The sequence below is a fragment of the Somniosus microcephalus genome, chromosome 5, assembly GCF_052327205.1.
Source record: "Somniosus microcephalus isolate GS21.2 chromosome 5, FLI_Smic_1.0, whole genome shotgun sequence".
NCBI lineage: Eukaryota > Metazoa > Chordata > Chondrichthyes > Squaliformes > Somniosidae > Somniosus > Somniosus microcephalus.
In genome coordinates, this window is record NC_140991.1 from 318,079,981 (window position 1) to 318,100,531 (window position 20,551).

Genomic DNA, 20,551 nt, shown 5'->3' on the forward strand with positions numbered 1-20,551 from the left:
TGCATGAGAAGTGCCCACTCACACCTGGGGGAGGTTATCTTGGAACAGGCATACAGTGTAGTTGGGGCTGTACACTCAAGGTTTAAAGTAAGTTTTTTTTTTAAAGCACAAATTAATAAAAGGTGGAGGCTGAGGGAAATTTTCACAAAACTGCGGTAGTTTAATCTTTCAACAACAAATTTTAAATTCATTACTGTCAAGTTTTCATGCATGGGCTGAAATATTTCAAAACAATTGTCAGCCAAGCAAGGACAGAATGCCCTGGAGTTGCTAGTACTTTGTAAGAGTCAATAACTCACGGCTGGGGACACCTTGCCCCTTACTGGAGACTCTCTACTTGCCGCCAAGTCCTCCGGCTAAACTGCCACGGTGATGGTGTGGCTTTTATCACCAAATCGCATGGTCTCTCCCGACTCCTGTGGCACCGACCCCTCCTTCAAGCACCTCATCTTATTCCAATCCTCTCACCCCTCCTTTAAAATTTGACGGCATCTACCGGCCTCCCAAGCCCCACCCCTCAAGTTTCTCCCCGAAATATCCTCCCTCGGCCTCTGCACCGAGCGACTCCTCATCCGCGGCCATTTCAATCTCCATCATTGCTCCCCTTGCCCTCTGAATTCACTACTCGCCCGTCCTCTTGAAACCTCTGCCTCCATATAAACGCTCTTGCCCATACTCGGCCACCCCCTCGACTTCGCCATCTCCTGCGGCCCCCTCGACTCCCATGGTCTCGATCATTGACCAGGCTGTGCACATCCTCTTCCTTGAATCTCTCACCACCGAAATTCCACCCCCCCACCAACGTTCCCACTTAGTTGCGCGGCTGATCTGCGGGTCCCGCGCAGCTGGCTCCGCCGCATTCTAATGACAAAAAACTGCACGTGTGTGGTAATCTGAATGGGCCGCGTGGCCCCCCATAAAATTACGGGGAACGCTGCCCCCTACCCCATTCGAACTCCACGACAGAAAAAAAAGCACTAGCGCTTTAGATGTTCCTGATTGGTTAGCAAACAGCATTAAGCACCACGGGCAGTTTTCCACATTTCTCGGCAGCCTGTGATCGTCCATCCATACAGGTGTCTGGGCAGAAAGGTTCAGGCTGACGAGCGTGGAAATGGAGGTCTGAATCTCCTAAAAGATTTACCTTTAATTCAAAGTCGAAGTAGCATCCCGTGCAAGCGCCAATCCAGTTTGCTTGCATTTCTTTGACACCATACCAGTCAGGAAGGTCTTTCAGGGCATCTAGCAAGGACTGCCAAACATAAACAATGTCGAATTAAAAAGTTGATCAGACACTGATACAATTGGGGCACGGTAGCCTAGCGGTTATATTACTGGACTAGTAAATCCAGAGGCCTGGACTAATGATCCGGAGACGCGAGTTCAAATCCCACCGACAGCTGGGAAATTTAAATTCAATTAATTAAATAAATCTGGAATAAAAAGCTAGTATCAGTAATGATGATCATGAAACTACCGGATTGTCGTAAAAACCCAACTGGTTCACTAATGTCCTTTAGGGAAGGAAATCTACTGTCCTTACCCGGTCTGGCCGATATGTGACTCCAGACCCACAGCAATGTGGTTGACTCTTAACTGACCCTCTGAAATGGCCGAGCGAGACACTCGGTTGTAACAAACCGCTACAAAGTATATCTTCACCACACGGACTGCCCATCCCTAATTGCCTTTAACTGGGTGGCTTGCTAGGCCATTTCAGAAGATTTAAACTCATGTCCCCGGATCATTAGTCCAGGCCTCAGGTTTACTAGTCCAGTAACATAACCACTGTGCTACTGCACCCTGTGTCATAAAGCATCTTAGACTTGAATGAATGGCTTAAATAACAACGTCAACCGTGCTGATTTTCTTGGCCAATTGTCAATAAACAAGCAGGAAAAGCATCTAACCAGGAACCAGCAACCCACGCACAAGACAAAAATCAAATTGCTCAATTTGTATTCAAAGCTACCAAACTGAAGTGGCCAGAGCATGAATCATTTAAAATAATTTAATTCCCCCGTCCAATTTCTTTTAGAGGCCAACCAACTACATCAATGTTTCAATGAGTGTACAGATAAGTTGAAGGGAGTTGTTTGATAAAGACAATGTGGGGGGGGGGGCCTGAGTTCGCTGAAAGCTTGCGCCATACTAATGGGGCATCTAAAGCAAGACAACCTGGAAAAATGGCATCACCGCTGATGGCTGGGGCAATACCGTCAATGAAGTGGGAATCCTGGTTACCGGCACCTAAACCTCAGTTACGTTTTGCAAACCCTAAAGGTCATCTTATTAAAACACTTTTGATGATATTTAGGGGGAAAATTTGAATCCATTGACAGACAGATGGTTCTGCGGCAAACTCCCCTCCAATCCCCTCCCATTTTTCTTCAAGCAGAAAAGAGGCATTAAAAGTAGAAGTCTTAACCTCAGGGTACGCATGTAACTCCCATCCATGTTGGAAAACGTTAAAAAAATTTGGTAGACACGTGCGAGAATGGGACTACTAATCTCACCTCAGCTAACTCCAAGGATTAAATTACATGGGGAGATTACACAAACTAGGGTTGTATTTCCTGGAATTTAAAAGGTTAAGGGGTGATCTGATCGAAGTTTTCAAGATATTAAGGGGAACAGATAGGGTAGATAGAGAGAAACTATTTCCGCTGGTTGGGGAGTCTCGGATGAGGGGACATAGTCTAAAAATTAGAGCCAGACCTTTCAGGAGTGAAGTTAGGAAACACTTCTACACACAAAGGGTGGTAGAAGTTTGGAATTCTCTTCTGCAAACGGCAATTGATATTAGCTCAATTGTTAATTTTAAATCTGCGATTGATAGTATAGTAATCTGGGATGTAATGTTTAAGTTATCCACCAGATGGAGCCAAATATTAAGGGTTCACATTCACCAGTTTTTAAGGTAATGGGTCATGTATTCAATGTCCTGGTACACCAGTTTATACGGTAATGTGGCATTGCATTATGGGTATGACTCAGAGGTTCTTCCTCCATCTTGGCATCGTGCAGTAAGAATTGTGTGTCTTGCCTGCAGTCTGTAAGAGATGTTTCTCTGCTACACCGGGTAAATAAACAGTTGGGTTTTGTTCCTAATATCTCGCTTCTCTCAGTTTCTGACCTTACCACTCGGATATCACAGATAGATTTATTAACCAAAGGTATTAAGGGATATGGGGCAAAGGCGGGTATATGGAGTTAGGTCGCAGATCAGCCATGATCTCACTGAATGGCGGAACAGGATCGAGGGGCTGAATGGCCTCAATCTGTTCCTAGAATTCATTATTCTGTTCAAGTGGTAAACTGGTGTTCCTCACCATACCCCCCCATCCCCAAACCCGCCAGCAAGAAGCAAAAATGGAAAAGAGAGAGAAAGAGAAGGATTAGAATTGGGGGAGGGGAGTGCAGAATAATCACACGGATATCTTGAACAAAACAGCAATGTCTTTTTTTCCTCAACTCTCCAGAGTTGGAAAGTAACTTACAGAAAGACTCCCCAGCCCTGATGTACATGTACACTCTTACTCGAGATCAAATGCAACTTGGCAGACATCAAATTGATTGGAAGTGAAGTTTGAAGGTTGCAACCCCTTTGGAGTACTGCAGATCCTCTGCAGTTTTCAAATTGTATTGTAATTCAAGGGTTTTCTGTCATGCAACATCTACAGCAATCGGGTTTGTGCACAACTTAAAAAATATATATTCCAGAGACGGTGCACCAAAATGACCTTACTAACCGCAACTTTTCCTAATGACTCTAGTTATAGTTTTTCTTCCATTAGTACAGTAGCATGAATTGGGACCTATACACTTGTTAAAATCTTTCTGCTTCCAAGTTCGTGGTGATATTATTCTTGAAAGTGATACAGGATGATCATAGAAGTTTACGGCACAGGAGGAGGCCATTCGGCCCATCGTGTCTGTGCCGGCCGACAAAGATCTCTCCAGCCTAATCCCACTTTCCAGCTCTTGGTCCGTGGCCCTGTAGGTTACGGCACTTCAAGCGCATATCCAATTACTTTTTAAATGCGATGAGGGTTTCTGCCTCTACCACACTTTCAGGCAGCGAGTTCCAGACCCCCACCACCCTCTGGGTGAAAAAAGTTCTCCTCAACTCCCCTCTAATCCTTCTACCAATTAATTACTTTAAATCTATGCCCCCTGGTTATTGACCTCACTGCTTAGGGAAATAGGTCCTTCCTATCCACTCTATCTAGGCCCCATATAATTTTATACACCTCAATTAAATCTCCCCTCAGCCTCCTCTGTTCCAAAGAAAACAACCCCAGCCTATCCAATCTTTCCTCGTAACTAAAATTCTCCAATCCTGGCAACATCCTCGTAAATCTCCTCTGTACCCCCTCTAGTGCAATCACATCCTTCCTGTAATGTGATGACCAGAACTATACACAGTGCTCTAGCTGCGGCCTAACTAGTGTTTTATACAGTTCGAGCTTAACCTCCCTGCTCTTATATTCTATGCCTCGATGAATAAAGGAAATATCCCGTATACCTTCTTAACCACCTTACCTACCTGTCCTTCTACCTTCAGGGATCTGTGGACATGCACTCCAAGGTCCCTCTATTTCTCTGCACTTCTCAGTATCCAACCATTTAATGTGTATTCTTTTGCCTTGTTAGCCCCCCACAAATGCATTACCTCACACTTCTCCAGATTGAATTCCATTTGCCATTTTTCTGCCCACCTGACCAGTCCATTGATATCTTCCTGCAGTCTACAGCTTTCTTCCTCACTATCAACCAGATAGCCAGTTTTTGTATCATCTGCCAACTTCTTAATGATGCCCCCTACATTGAAGTCTAAATCATTGATATATACCACAAAAAGCAGGCGACCTCGTACTGAGCCCTGCAGAACCCCACTGGAAACAAGCTTTCAGTCACAAAAACACCCTTCGACCATTACCCTTTGCTTCCTGTCATTGAGCCAATTTTGGATACAACTTGCCACTTTGCCCTGGATCCCATGGGCTTTTACTTTTCTGACCAGTCTGCCATGTAGGACCTTGTCAAAAGCCTTGCTAAAATCCATGTAGACTCCATCAACTGCGCTACCCTCATCACCCTGCATTACTTCCTCAAAAAATTCAATCAAGTTAGTCAGACATAACCTTCCCTTCACAAATCTATGCTGACTGTCCTCGATTAATCCGTGCCTTTCGAAATGATGATTTATACCATCCCTCAGAATTTTTTTTCCAATAATTTGCCCACCACCAAGGTTAAGCTGACTGGCCTATATTTACTCGGTCTGTCCCTTTCTCCCTTGGTAAACAACGGTACAACGTTAGCAGTCCTCCAGCACCACACCTGTAGCCAGAGAGGATTGGAAAATGATGGTCAGAGCCTCCACTATTTCCTCCCTTGCTTCTCTCAAAAGCTTAGATAAATTTATCCGGGCCTGGCGATTTATCTACTTTAAAGGATGCTAAACCTCTTAAGCCTACAGGGAGGAGGTCCAGCATCTCGTGAAGTGGTGCGCCGATAACAACCTGGCCCTTAACATCAAGAAAACCAAAGAAATCATTGTGGACTTCAGGAAGTCTAAAGGCGGAAGTCACACCCCCATCCACATCAATGGGGCTGTGGTGGAAAGGGTGGACAGCTTTAAGTTCCTCGGAGTCCACATCACGGAAGACCTCTCCTGGTCCCTCAATACCTCCTCTCTGGTGAAGAAGGCCCAGCAGCGCCTATATTTCCTAAGGAGGCTGAAGGGATGTAACCTGTCACCCCTGATCCTCTCTAACTTTTACCGCTGCACAATAGAGAGCATCCTAACGAACTGTATCACAGTATGGTATGGTAGCTGTAGCTACTATGACCAGAAAGCCCTGCAGCGGGTAGTCAAAACTGCCCAACGCATTACTGGCACCCGGCTACCGACCATAGAGCACATATACCAGAAACGCTGTTTACGGAGGTCACGGACCATCATCAAAGACCCTACCCACCCCAGCCACAGTCTGTTCACCCTCCTGCCATCTGGGAGACGCTACAGATGCATTCGCACCCGAACGACCAGATTTAGGAACAGCTTCTTTCCCAGGGCTGTCATCCTACTGAACTCCACAAATAAACTCTAAAGCCTGCACATCTGCCAATGCACTTTATTATGGTTATGTTTATGTTAATGTATTACAAGCCAAATGTATGTTGAATGTTTAAATGTCTTAATCTAAATGTACACTCTCGGGAGCCGCAAGCCTACATTTCGTTGTACTGCACTTGTGCACTAACAATGACAATAAAGTGGATTATGATTATGATTGGGGGTTTCCTCTCACTATATTTATCTCATCTTATATTTCACACTCCTCCTCCTCAACTACAATGTCCGCATCGTCCCTCTCTTTTGTGAAGACAGACGCAAAAGTATTCATTAAGAACCATCCCCATGTCTTCCGCCTCCACACACAGGTTACCTTTTTGGTCTCTAGTAGGTCTGACTCTTTCCTTAGTTATCCTCTTGCTCTTTATGTATTTATAAAACATCTTTGGGTTTTCCTGGACTTTACTAGTCAATATTTTTTTCATGCCCTTTATTTGCTTTCCTAATTTCCTTTTCAATTTCACCGCTGCACTTTCTATACTCTTCTCGGCTTTCTGCAGTGTCGAGCTCCCGGTATCTATGGAGGGACTGCATGGCGAGACTCCACTCCTCCGTCTTCAGCATGCACCCAATGAAGTACAATAACAATTGAGTTTAACAATACAGTACCCCTCGAAGCAGACAGTCCAGTCACGCTTCCTTAAATGCTGATTGCAAATGAAATCAGACCAATTCATCAATATCTATCAGATTAAGCACTGGCAGCGTGGATGCAGTAATTAGCATACAAGGCTGCACTCCAAGCAGCTGTCAACTTGTGCTCATAAATTGCCCCTCACCCACTAATAGCTGATGCTGTGCCTGTTGAGAACCAGCACAGTATTTCAAATACAAAAATACCCTTCATTTGTAATGTTGTGCTGGTTCTCAACAGGTACAGTATCACCGGTTAGTGCGTGAAGAGCAATTTAGTAGCACAAGTTGACAGCTGCTTGGGATGCAGCTTTGAATGATAATTACTTCATTTGTAATGTTCCATGTTACTTTAATTATTGCGTACAAATCCAGCATTTAAAATTCATTGCATCAGATTTACTTATTGTGTACGATACAAGCTGCATTTGTACCTTCAATCTAGTGCCAATCAAGTAGACAGCCGTGTCCTGGATGGTGTCTCATCTTGAGTGTTGTTGCAGCTGCACCCATCCAGGCAAGTGGAGCGTATTGTATCACACTCCCGACTTGTGCCCGATAGGTGGAAGGTGTCAGCCAGTGGCTCAGTGGGCAGCACCCTCGCCTCGGAGTCTGAAGGTTGTGGGTTCAAGTCCCGCTCCAGAGACTTGAGCACAAAAATCTAGGCGGACACTCCTTGTGCAGTACTGAGGGAGTGCTGCACTGTCAGAGGTGCCGTCTTTCGGATGAGACGTTAAACCGAGGCCCCGTCTGCTCTCAGGTGGACGTAAAAGATCCCACGGCCACTATTTCGGAGCAGAGCAGGGAAGTTATTCCCTGGCGTCCTGGGGCCAATATTTATCCCTCAACCAACATCACTAAAAAAAAAGATTATCTGGTCATTATCACATTGCTGTTTGTGGGACCTTGCTGTGCGTAAATTTGCTGCCACGTTTCCTACATTACAACAGTGACTGCACTTCAAAAAAAAGTACTTCATTGGCTGTGAAGCACTTTGGGACGTCCTGAGGTGGTGAAAGGCGCTATAGAAATGCAAGTCTTTCTTTTAGTGTTCTTTACCCCGGAAGACCTACTGCAGATTAGGTGGCAGCTGTCCTGGGTTTTGTTTTGCAAGTGTGGTCCTGCCCTCTTGTGTGGCTCACTACATTAACCCCCACCCCAACTCCCCCACACCCCCCTCGCATTCCCACTCCGAGCTCTTGGTCTTCGGCCTGTTGCATCGTCCCAGCCAAAACCAACACAAGACTCAGGAAAAGTAGCTCAGCTTTTGGGCAGTCTGTAACCCTTGCAGCTGAATACTGACTTTAGTAACTCCAGGCCTTGGCTGTATTCCCCGTTTTCCTTATTGTAAGTGACGCTGGGGGGGGGGGGGAAGGGTGGGTAGGCCTGTGAGGGTCCTGGGAGAGATGCAGGTTGGTTTTCTGGATGCAGGCCTGTGATTTTTACACCTGATGCACCCGCCGTCAATGTTCCCTTTGGTTTTTTTTGGAGCAGCGCGGCCCCTTCAACAGGCTATGTGGCCCATTCAAAATTCCGCGCATGCGCAGTTTTTTACGCTGCACGGGAGCTCCGGAGCGCTACCCGGGCGCGCAGCTTAAAGGGAACACTGCCCACTGTGTGTTTCCAGTATTTCAGCTTTCATTTTAAAGCTGCACGTGCAGGGTCTTATTCCACACCCCACCTTCGCCATTTTCTCTTCTTTCTCCTTTGGTTGTGGCACTCACCATCTTTCTTAATTGCACGCTCTACTGTTTCTTTAACCTCTTCCTGACTGAGCTGATCTCATCATCGTCGAACAATCCCCTGCCTCTCTTTTGAGCCGGTTGCAGGTCATTCGCCCAGGAGCTTCCCCTCTGTGACTGGCGTTATCCGTTTATTACCCAACCTCGGTTCTTATTCCTGATTCTGTAAAACACCCGGTCTATCTTTCAGTTTTCACTTCTGTCGGTTCTGCTTGAAAGGTCAAGCTGCCTGTTCTTTCCATCAGTGCTGACTGATTTGCAGTCAATTTACAGCATTTTCTGTTTCTCCTTCAGATCGCCAGCATTTGCAGTCTGTTGCTCTTTATTTGAATGTAAGAAGTCACACAACACCAGGTTATAGTCCAACAGCTTTATTTGAAATCACAAGCTTTCGGAGCGCTGCTCCTTCTTCAGGTGAAGAAGGAGCAGCGCTCCGAAAGCTTTATTTGAATGATCTTGATAGTCGCGCATTACCTTCGTGATCTAAATATTAACCAAAAAAACACTTTTGAGTCCCTCCCCTACCCCAAATCAATGTCAACATTTTTCAAAAACTAGGTTCAAATGAAAAATAATTGGGAACCAGGTCGAAGTTCACCATCCTAGATCGGGCTTACCCTCACCAACATCAGTTGGATTAGAGAAAGAAAGAAAGACTTGCATTTCTATAGCGCCTTTCACGACCTCAGGACGTCCCAAGGCGCTATAGAAATGAAGTGTAGTCACTGTTGTAATGTAGAAAATGCAGCAGCCAATTTGCACACAGCAAGCTCCCACAAACAGCGATGTGATAATAACCAGATAATCTGTTTTTAAGTGCTGGTTGAGGGATAAATATTGGACACCGGGGAGAACTCCCCTGCTCTTCTTCGAAATAGCGCCATGCGATCTTTTACATCTACCTGAGAGAGCAGATGGGGCCTCGGTTTAACGTCTCATCCGAAAGACAGCACCTCCAATGGTGCAGCACCCTCTCGGTACTGCTCTGGAGTGGGAGTTGAACCCACAACCTTCTGACTCCGAGGCGAGAGTGCTGCCCACTGAGCCCCAGGCCGACACCAGAGAAAGTAGCAACTAAAGATCCTCAATAGACAAAGTTGGAAATCTAATGCAGGCGTACTTTACATGTTACTACTGAACTTCAGCTCCCTTATAGAATCATAGAATAGTACAGCACAGAACGAGGCCATTCGGCCCATCGAGTCTGCTCCGTATATAGTCTAAATTCTTATTCAGATCATTCAACACAAATTGAATTGGCACAACCCATGCGACATAAAATCTTATCCAATTATTAATTTTTGTGCAGGCTACGAGAAGGATTTCTTTGATAATTAAGAAAAAACTGCTGTACTGATGAAAGGTAACCAGTGGTGTAGAGCTACTCTAGCGAGGAAAATGTTGAAGGCTTGGTGTACTGCCAGGTTAGCGTTCCTGCTCCTCACCTGTGCTTATACACCTTGTTGTCTGCTCACCTTTGCATAGTTTGTCGTCTTAATAAACCACTGCTTGAGGTACCGCTGTTCAACCTTCGCCCCAGAGCGCCAGGAGCAGCCATTCTCATCCACCTGCTCATCCGCCAACACCGTCTGATCCACCGGATCCCAGTTCACCAGTCCCTTAAGAGCAGTGGAAAATACATTATGGCCCGATACCATTGAAATAATATGAAATAAGAACATAAGAAATAGGAGCAGGAGTCGGCCGTACGGCCCCTCGAACCCGTTCAATAAGATCATGGCTGATCATCGACCTCAACTCCACTTTCCCGCCCGATCCCCAAAACCCTCGATTCCCCGAGTCCAAAAATCTATCGATCTCAGCCTTGAATATACTCAACGACTCAGCATCCACAGCCCTCTGGGGCAGAGAATTCCAAAGATTCACAACCCTCCGAGTGAAGAAATTCCTCCTCATCTCAGTCTTAAATGGCCGACCCCTTATCCTGAGACTGTGACCCCTGGTTCTAATGTAAAGATTAAGTAACTCATTTGTACCCAGCACGTACTGTAGCTTTCAAACCAGAACTTTTCACCCATGGTGAGTTTCTGAGACGCCACCTGCTAAGTGGAAGGGTAGTGTTTCCTCAGGGGAAGAGTCAAGAGTCAAAACACATGGAGAGAGCAGATTAAGCCAGGATTCTCTCAAACACTGGGTCTCGTGACTAATAATTGGCTTTGCTTCATTTTTCAACACACTGCGCGGAGATCAAACCAACTCAACAAAGACCAGGAGGCAAGCCTGATCAGCAGCACAGGCTGAGGTGGTTATGGAGAACAGCCTGCAAGTTCAATCAATCTGTACTGCTTCAACAACCATTAACCGTGCAGATATCATCTCCTACAAAAAAGGTACGGAGCCACTGCTTCCCCACTGCAAAAAAATAACAAGCCTAAGTGGAATAAAATCCATGCAGGGCAACCTATTAAAATAAAGTTTGCTGGGGGCTGATTCCAAGGTACTAACCCTACTTCAAGATTTAGATATTAGTTATAGCCGCTTGAGCCTCGCACTCATCACTTATTCCTGGGATGAGAGGGTTGTCCTATGAGGAGAGATTGAGTAGATTGGGCCGATACTCTCTGGAGTTTAGAAGAATGAGAGGTGATCTCATTGAAACATACAAGATTCTGAGGGGGATTGACAGGGTAGATGCTGAGAGGTTGTTTCCCCCTGGCTGGAGAGTCTAGAACTAGGGGGCACAGTCTCAGGATAAGGGGTCGGCCATTTAAGACCGAGATGAGGAGGAATTTCTTCACTCAGAGGGTGGTGAATCTTTGGAATTCTCTGCCCCAGAGGGCTGTGGATGCTGAATCGTTGAGTATATTCAAGGCTGAGATCGAGAGATTTTTGGACTCTCGGGGAATCGAGGGATATGGAGATCGGGCGGGAAAGTGGAGTTGAGGTCGAAGGTCAGCAAGCTCCTAATTCTTATGTTCTTATAACCCATCAATGCAGATATCTTCATGCACTGACACACACAGCGTTATCTGCACCGAGCCACTGGCAACACAACAAATAACCCCAAACTGAGTAAAACCAGCACAATGAAGCGCATACCATCCGTCCACTATTAAATAAACTAGACACACGTCGAATGATTTCAAGGCAACAAATAGCTTGAGTATCAGTCGTGTGGTTTATACCATTTGCAGCTCTTGATAGGTCACAATGTGTAATTCGCCCTACCAATGCGCCCTGTAATTTACTTTAAGGGGCTGCGCAGGTCATTCAAAATACTGTGCATGCTCGGTTTTTGCATTGTGAAACCGGCTGCGCGGGATCCCTGGAGCGCTGTGCGGCCGCACAGCCTAAGGGGAGCATTGCTCCCTGCTATTCTACCCACAATATGCGCAGGTTGGTCATGTTTGCGAAACGCTCACAACACTTTTATGATCTTGAGCGGCTGGAACTCACATCCTTTTGGTAAGCCATGCCGGCCGCGTGCAGCCTGAGGAAGAGGAATTGGGTCCACTTGTAATAATCGGGCTGGCAGGTGGTCACTTCCTGTCGGGGGAAAGTGAAGGGCAGATTAAAAACACAAACACAAGGAAGACACGTCCTCTATTAAACTGTCCTTAATGCACATGACAATCACCATAAAATCACCCTCCAGCACAGGAGGAGGCCATTCGGCCCATCGTGCCTGTGCCGGCTCTTTGAAAGAGCTCTCCAATTAGTCCCACTCCCCCCTGCTCTTTCCCCAGAGCCCTGCAAATTTCTCCTTTTCAAGTATTTATCTAATTCCCTTTTGAAAGTTACTATTGAATTTCTTCCCCCGCCTGTTCAGACAGCGCGTTCCAGATCATAACAACTCGCTGCGTGAAAGAATTTTCCTCATCTCCCCTCGGCTTCTTTTGCCAATTATCTTACGTCTGTGTCCTCTGGTTACCGGCCCACCCGCCGTGGAATCAGCGTCTTCCAATCTAGTATATTAAAACCCTTCTTAATTTTGAAAACTTCTATTAAATCTCCCCTGAACCTTCTCTACTCTCAGGAAAACAATCCCAGCTTCTCTCGTCTCTCCACGGAACGGAAGTCTCTCATCCTTGGTATAATGCTGGCAAATGTCCACAGTACCCTCTCCAAGGCCGTGACATCCTTCCGAATATGTGGTGCCCAGAATTGGGCACATTAATCTAGCTGAGGAGGAACCAGTGACTTTTTAAAGATTTAGCATAAAATCCTTGCGTTTGTGCTCGGCCAGGGGTTCTCAACCTTTTTGCTTCCGAGGCCCCCCCTCTCGTGTTATAAAAGTTCCACGGACACCCCGTAACACAACACAAGTATTTTTTTCTGTATAAAAATTCTCTCAGCGCCGTTCCCAGTCAGCATGTTACTGCTGCTGCTATCCTGGTGCTGCAGAAAATACTGCCCCCCCTCCCCCCACGCACATCCCACTCCCTCTTTCCTACCACATGAGCCCCAAACACCTGACTACCCCCCCAGTCTCCCTCTATTCCCCCGCAACCCCCGACTCGCTCACCGACTGTTCCCGGCACATCAGCCGGTCCCGGTTCTCTGCTTGATTGTCAGTCAAACAGCCTTTCCCACTCCTTCGCCAATACTTTTATGTAACTAACAAACAAAAGTCTACAATGAAAATGAAAAATAACAATTTTGTTTAAGGCTCGTATGCTTTTTCTCCCAAATTGCTCACAGCAGTGTCCGGATGACTGTTTTATTAATAGAATCATAACCGTGGCTGCAGTGTGTACCATCTACAAGATGCACTGCAGCAACTCGCCAAGACTCCTTCGGCAGCACCTCCCAAACCCGCGACCTCTACCACCTAAAAGGACAAGGGCAGCAGGCGCATGGGAACACCACCACCTCCAAGTTCCCCTCCAAGTCACACACCATCCTAACTTGGAAATATATCGGCCGTTCCTTCATCGTCGCTGGGTCAAAATCCTGGAACTCCCTCCTTAACAGCACTGTGGGAGCACCTTCACCACACGGACTGCAGCGGTTCAAGAAGGCGGCTCACCACCACCTTCTCGAGGGGCAATTAGGGATGGGCAATAAATGCCGGCCTTGGCAATGACGACCACATCCCACGAATGAATATTTTAAAAAATTTACAGCACAGGAGGCCTTTTGGCCCATCATGTCTGGGCCGGAGGCCTCCTTCTGTTCCTGGCGAGTCCAGGACAATCCTGGAAGGTTGAAATCCTAGCTGGAGGCCAACATTAGGTGTGAACAATCAGGTCTGCCTCCTTGGTAGAGCAAGATTGCTGACAACTCGAGGTATAGGCTCGCAGGTGAAGAATGAATGAGGCTCGGCACCAGAGGGCAGCCAACACCCTTGTAACTACACTACAGTGTGAGTCAACACACTTGCTAAAATCTATCGGCTAACCGAGATTCCGATATTGTGCAGAATAAGTTAAGGGTGCAGTCGGACGCGAGTCTAGACGTCGAATCGGTTGGGCACGTAGGTGGTTCCGGCGGCGCTCTGCCAGTTGTACTGTCGCTGTTTGGCCAGCAGGCCAGTCCGCCCGTTTATACAGCAGGGTCCTGGCGAGGGGGGAGCGGAGGACAGGGGGTTCGAGCCGGGGGGATCTGCGCTCAGTGACCGCTGCCTCTCCCTCTTCTCAGCCAGCGGGGACCTGAGCTCAGCGACAGCTGCTGCCGTCAGCACACAGACATTCCGGGGGGGGGGGGGGGGGGGGGGGGCGGCGACAGAGGTCCGTGTCGGGGCCGGAGCTGCCAGTTTGCTCGGCCTGATCCCACCTTTACGCGGCGGTGTATTTTTCTTTTTTGTAAACCCCGGAGGTTATTTATGGCGGACCCCCTGTCGAGAACTCCTGCTCTATGCCCCTATTTATAAAGCCAAATGTAAAAGAATAAAAGAAAGACTTGCATTTCTATAGCACCTTTCACAACCTCAGGATGTCCCAAAGCGCTTTACAGCCAATGAAGTACTTTTGAAGTGTAGTCACTGTTGTAATGTAGGAAACGCAGCAGCCAATTTGCGCACAGCAAGATCCCACAAACAGCAATGTGATAATGACCGGATAATCTGTTTTTAGTGATGTTGATTGAGGGATAAATATTGGCCCCAGGACACCGGAGAGAACTTCCCCCCCTCCCCTGCTCCTCTTCGAAATAGTGGCCATAGGATCTTTTACGTCCACCTGAGAGAGCAGACGGGGCCTCGGTTTAACATCTCATCCGAAAGACGGCACTCCCCGACAGTGCAGTGCTCCCTCAGTACTGCCCCTCCAACAGTGCAGCGCTCCCTCAGTACTGCCCCTCCGACAGTGCGGCGCTCCCTCAGTACTGCCCCTCCGACAGTGCAGTGCTCCCTCAGTACTGCCCCTCCAACAGTGCAGCGCTCCCTCAGTACTGCCCCTCCGACAGTGCGGTGCTCCCTCAGTACTGCCCCTCCGACAGTGCGGCACTCCCTCAGTACTGCCCCTCCGACAGTGCGGCGCTCCCTCAGTACTGCCCCTCCGACAGTGCGGTGCTCCCTCAGTACTGCCCCTCCGACAGTGCAGCACTCCCTCAGTACTGCCCCTCCGACAGTGTGTCGCTCCCTCAGTACTGCCCCTCCGACAGTGCAGCACTCCCTCAGTACTGCCCCTCCGACAGTGCGGCGCTCCCTCAGCACTGTCCCGGAGTGTCGGCCTAGATTTTTGTGCTCGAGTCTCTGGAGCGGGGCTCAAACCCACGACCTTCTGACTCCGAGGCGAGGGTGCCGCCCACTGAGCCACAGCTGACACCAGTATATAATCTAGTGAGGTCATTTTTTTTTTGGTTTCAAGAACTTTAGATTATTTTCTCCCCCTTCCACTCTAGGTAAGCCCCCCAACGCCCTGCTCCACTCCACCACACCCCTTTCCTTTAGCCAAAGGGACAGTCAAGCAGCGAGCACGTGGGCAAATGCCAATATCCCTCTGTGACTGTTCAGTTGGCTTCCTGTTGGGTGATGTTCCCTCTGGTTACTATAAATACATTTCTCATTATTGCTTTACATTCAGTCACATGCACATGTCTATGTTAATGCAAAGAACAAACTTGCATCTATTCGGACTGCCAAGCCCTGTTCTTTCAAACCGTGTTTAGGTCAGAGAAGCATCATCCGTTTTTTAAATAATATTTCAGAGGCCAGTAACTAATATTTTTACTGCAGTCACTCACCTTCTTCCAGTCAAAACACAGACCGAGGCTACGAAGCTGCTCTCTCATGTGTGCAATGTTGCTGGAAGAAAACAGGATGGAAATTACTTATTCATTTGTGTCAACGTATTTCTGAATACTTTTATAGATTGAGAGGAAAATGGAGGTACATTACAAACCTGCAAACTATTAGAAAATCTGGTTAATATGTAGCAGTGGTTAAAAATAACTTGAAATCGCCAAGTAGCAAATTAAAAAGTTCACACCAGTAGTTGTCATTCAGTTAAGTTCACTGGTTGAAGGAACCTGCATGAAAAGTGCAACCGATAGACCAGATTCCAAAATTTCAAACCAATTGAGGAACATCCCAAAGTGCAATTTCAGTGCAGGTCAATTATTAGTTATTCTGTGGAGAGTGGCTCTACTCCCGACTCCCCATAGCCTTCCTTAAAAGAAAGATTTGCATTTATATAGCGCCTTTCATGACCTCAGGACGTCCCAGATTAAGGACTTTTTGAAGTGTGGTCACTGTTGTAATGTGGGAAACTCTGCAGCCAATTTGCACACAGCAAGCTCCCACAAACAGCAATGTGATAATGACCAGATAATCTGCTTTTTTGTGTGGTGTTTAGGGATAAATATTGTCCCCAGGTCACCGGGGAGAACTCCTCTGCTCTTCTTCGAAATAGTGGCCATGGGATCTTTTATGTCCACCTGAGAGAGCAGACGGGGCCTCGGTTTAACGTCTCATCCGAAAGGTGGCACCTCTGACAGTGCGGCACTCCCTCAGTACTGCCCCATCCGACAGTGCAGCTCTCCCTCAGTACTGCCCCTCCGACAGTGCAGCACTCCCTCAGTACTGCCCCTCCGACAGTGCAGCGCTCCCTCAGTGCTGCCCCTCCGACAGTGCAGCGCTCCCTCAGTACTGCCCCTCCGACAGTGCAGCTCTCCCTCAGTACTGCCCCTCCGACAGTGCGGCACTCCCTCAGTACTGCCCCTCCGACAGTGCGGCGCTCCCTCAGTACTGCCCCTCCGACAGTGCAGCTCTCCCTCAGTACTGCCCCTCCAACAGTGCAGCTCTCCCTCAGTACTGCCCCTCCGACAGTGCAGTGCTCCCTCAGTACTGCCCCTCCAACAGTGCGGCGCTCCCTCAGTACTGCCCCTCCGACAGTGCAGCTCTCCCTCAGTACTGCACTGAAGTGTTAGCCTAGATTTTTGTGCTCAAGTCTCTGGAGTGGGACTTGAACTGACGAGCTTCTGACCCAGAAGCGAGAGTGCTACCCACTGAGCCATGGGCTGACATCTTCCATCTATCGGGCACAAGTCAGGAGTGTGATGCAAAACGCTCCACTTGCCTGGATGGGTACAGCTGGCAACAACACTCAAGATGAGACACCATCCAGGACACAGCTGTCTACTTGATCGGCACTTCATCCACTAGCCTAAACATTCACTCCCTCCACCACCGGCGTACCGTGGCTGCAGTGTGTACTATCTACAGGATGCACTGCAGCAACTCGCCAAGGCTTCTTCGGCAGAACCTCCCAAACCCGTGACCTCCACCATCCAGCAGGACAAGAGCTGCAGGTGCATGGGAACACCACCACCTCCAAGCTCCCCACCATTCTGACTTGGGCATATATCGGTCGTTCCTTCTTGTGACTGTGTCAAAATGCTGGTACTCCCTATCCAACAGCATTGTGCCTCGGGAAACCCGGCAGGTGAAAATAAGCGAGAAGGGCTGAATCCATAAGGTAAGTGCCTTTTACAGCACTGCTCGTGGGCCAGGAGGAGCAGGAGTGATTCCTCCAGGCCCAACAAGCTACCCAGTAAACCCACCCACCCCACCCCAAATCCGCGATCGGACCCACCCCCACTAGACCTGCCTGATCTCAGCCCAGCTCGGCTGCGGCCTGGTGCTGCCGGATTTCCTGCCCAACAAGTAGCCAGTCTGTGGGCAGGAAACCTACAGAAAAAAATTTAAGGGCATCGAAACTGCAAGGCAATGAAGTACAAGATTCCCAACCTCAAAACAGCCCCCTCCACCACGCCTTTGAGCTAATATTCAGGTGTCTGAAATGGAAAATATTCCATTCCCCAGCAGTAACCTCACCTTCGAACAGAAAATTCACCCCCCCATTCCCAAAAGCTGTTAATACAAGTCACAGTTAAAAGAAAGAGTTGCATTTACATAGCGCCTTTCATGACCACCGGATATCCCAAAGTGCTTTACAGTCAATTTGCAAAGAGCATTGTGATAATGCCCAGGTAATCTGTTTTAGTGATGTTGACTGAGGGATAAATATTGGCCCTAGGACACCGGGGAGAACTCCCCTGCCCTTCTTCAAAATAGTGGCCGTGGGATCTTTTATGTCCACCTGCGAGAATCGGCGGGAATCGCGGGCTGAGCGGCTGTATAAAGGCTCCCGAGACCCAGGTAAGGCCTCAGTGCGAGAATCGGCGGGAATCGCGGGCTGAGCGGCTGTATAAAGGCTCCAGAGACCCAGGTAAGGCCTCAGTGCGAGAATCGGTGGGAATCGCAGGCTGAGCGGCTGTATAAAGGCTCCAGAGACCCAGGTAAGGCCGCAGTGCGAGAATCGGCGGGAATCGTGGGCTGAGCGGCTGTATAAAGGCTCCAGAGACCAGGTAAGGCCGCAGTGCGAGAATCGGCGGGAATCGCGGGCTGAGCGGCTGTATAAAGGCTCCCGAGACCCAGGTAAGGCCTCAGTGCGAGAATCGGCGGGAATCGCAGGCTGAGCGGCTGTATAAAGGCTCCAGAGACCCAGGTAAGGCCTCAGTGCGAGAATCGGTGGGAATCGCAGGCTGAGCGGCTGTATAAAGGCTCCAGAGACCCAGGTAAGGCCTCAGTGCGAGAATCGGCGGGAATCGCGGGCTGAGCGGCTGTATAAAGGCTCCAGAGACCCAGGTAGGTTTACCAATCTCCAATCTTGGAACTCAGAGGGAAGGAGAGGTAAAAAGTAATCCAAGTGTGACGTCACCAGAAAGCGGGTAAGTGATTGGTTGGTGAGTATTTCTCTCTTTTTAAGCTTAAACTCTGTGGTTTATAGTTTCTAAGGTGCGATATTCATCATCTAGAATCGGGGCAGAGGATATTTAAGAATAATATTAATAAATTTAATTAATTACATAGAATGGGAGATCAGGTGATGTGTTGCTGCTGCAATATGTGGGAGCTGGTGGACACCATTGATGCTCACGGTGATCACATTTGCAGTAAGTGTTGGCTGCTCGAGGAATTCCGGCTCCGTGTTGAAGAGCTGGAGTCCGAGCTTCAAACACTGAGACACATCAGGGAGGGGGAGAGTTACCTGGACTCTGTGTATCAGGAGGTAGTCACACCAATTAGATTAATTAATTCAGATGTAGTCCGTGGCCAGGGTCAGGATGGTGTGACTAGAAGTGAGGCAGGTACGAGGATCCAGGAGGTAGTGTTGGAGGAGCCGCAGCCCTTGCTCTTGTCCAACAGGTTTGAGGCTCTTACTCCCTGTGAGGATAGGAACGGGGACTGCGGGGAGGATGAGCAACCCGGCCACAGCACCGTGGAGCGGGTGGCCATTCAAGTGGGGGGGGAGATAAAAGAAATGTTGTAGTGGTAGGGGATAGTATCGTTAGGGGGATAGATAGAGTTCTTTGCAGCCGAGAGCGAGAGTCCCGAAGGCTGTGTTGCCTGCCTGGTGCCAGGGTTAAGGACATCTCCTCTGGGCTGGGAAGAAACTTGGAGTGGGAGGGGGAGGATCCAGTTGTCGTGGTCCATGTTGGTACCAACGACATAGATAGGACAAGGAAGGAGGTTCTGCTGAGGGAGTTTGAGCAGCTAGGGGCCAAATTAAAAAGCAGAACCACAAGGGTAATAATCTCTGGATTACTACCTGAGCCACGTGCAAATTTGGCTAGGGTAAATAAAATGAGAGAGTTAAATGCGTGGCTCAAAGACTGGTGTGGGAGAAATGGGTTTTGCTTCCTGGGACACTGGCATCAGTACTGGGACAGGAGAGAGCTGTTCCGTTGGGACGGACTTCACTTGGCCAGTGCTGGGACTAGAATCCTGGCGAATCGAATAACTAGGGCTGTAGAGAGGGCTTTAAACTACTTAGTGGGGGGGGAGGTTTTAAGAGAGCGAAAAATAAAAATGACAGCGGCGAAGGCAATAGAGCAAGGTAGCAGTGGGGGAATTAAAAACCAGAGCGTGTCAGGAAGGGACAGAATGTATAATGATAAAGGTAAAGTAGTAAAAGGGGTAAAAGCAGGAATAAATTGTCAGAAAACATATTTGCAAGTTCTTTATCTGAATGCACGCAGCATTCGTAACAAAATTGACGAGTTGACGGTACAAATAACTACACATGGGTATGATCTGGTGGCCATTACGGAAACATGGCTGCAAGATAATCATGACTGGGGACTAAACATACAAGGGTATTTGACAATCAGGAACATAAAAACATAAGAACATAAGAAATAGGAGCAGGAGTAGGCCAATCGGCCCCTCGAGCCTGCTCCGCCATTCATTAAGATCATGGCTGATCTGATCCTAACCGCCAATCCACTATCACAGAACCATCTCCTGAATCTAACAGAATTAGACACACGAAATAGGAGCAGGATCAGGCTACACGGCCCCTGGGCCCGCTCCGCTACCCACCGGGCCATGACTGATCAGAACCTAGTCTCATGTCCAAATTCCTGCCCGCTCCCCGTAACCCTTAATTCCCTTTACTTCCAGGAAACTGTCTATTTCTGTTTTAAATTTATGTAATGATGTAGCTTCTACAGCTTTTTGGGGCAGCATATTCCATGGACCTACCACCCTCTGAGTGAAGTAGTTCCTCCTCATCTCAGTTTTGAAAGAGCAACCCCTTATTCTAAGACTATGCCCCCTAGTTCT

General features: G+C 48.1%; 1 protein-coding gene across 4 annotated transcripts in view; it reads right to left on the bottom strand.

Annotated features, from left to right (window-relative positions):
• lars2 (leucyl-tRNA synthetase 2, mitochondrial) overlaps positions 1–20,551 on the bottom strand; it is a 144,061-nt gene that overhangs the window by 81,211 nt on the left and 42,299 nt on the right. For all 4 annotated transcript variants that reach the window (XM_085989298.1, XM_085989297.1, XM_085989299.1 and 1 more), the window contains exons 5-8: positions 15,667–15,727; positions 11,938–12,027; positions 9,996–10,139; positions 1,145–1,252 (exon numbers count right to left, since the gene is read on the bottom strand). In XM_085989298.1, coding sequence (XP_085845424.1) covers positions 1,145–1,252; positions 9,996–10,139; positions 11,938–12,027; positions 15,667–15,727 — 403 coding nt within the window. The remainder of the gene's footprint in view (positions 1–1,144; positions 1,253–9,995; positions 10,140–11,937; positions 12,028–15,666; positions 15,728–20,551) is intronic.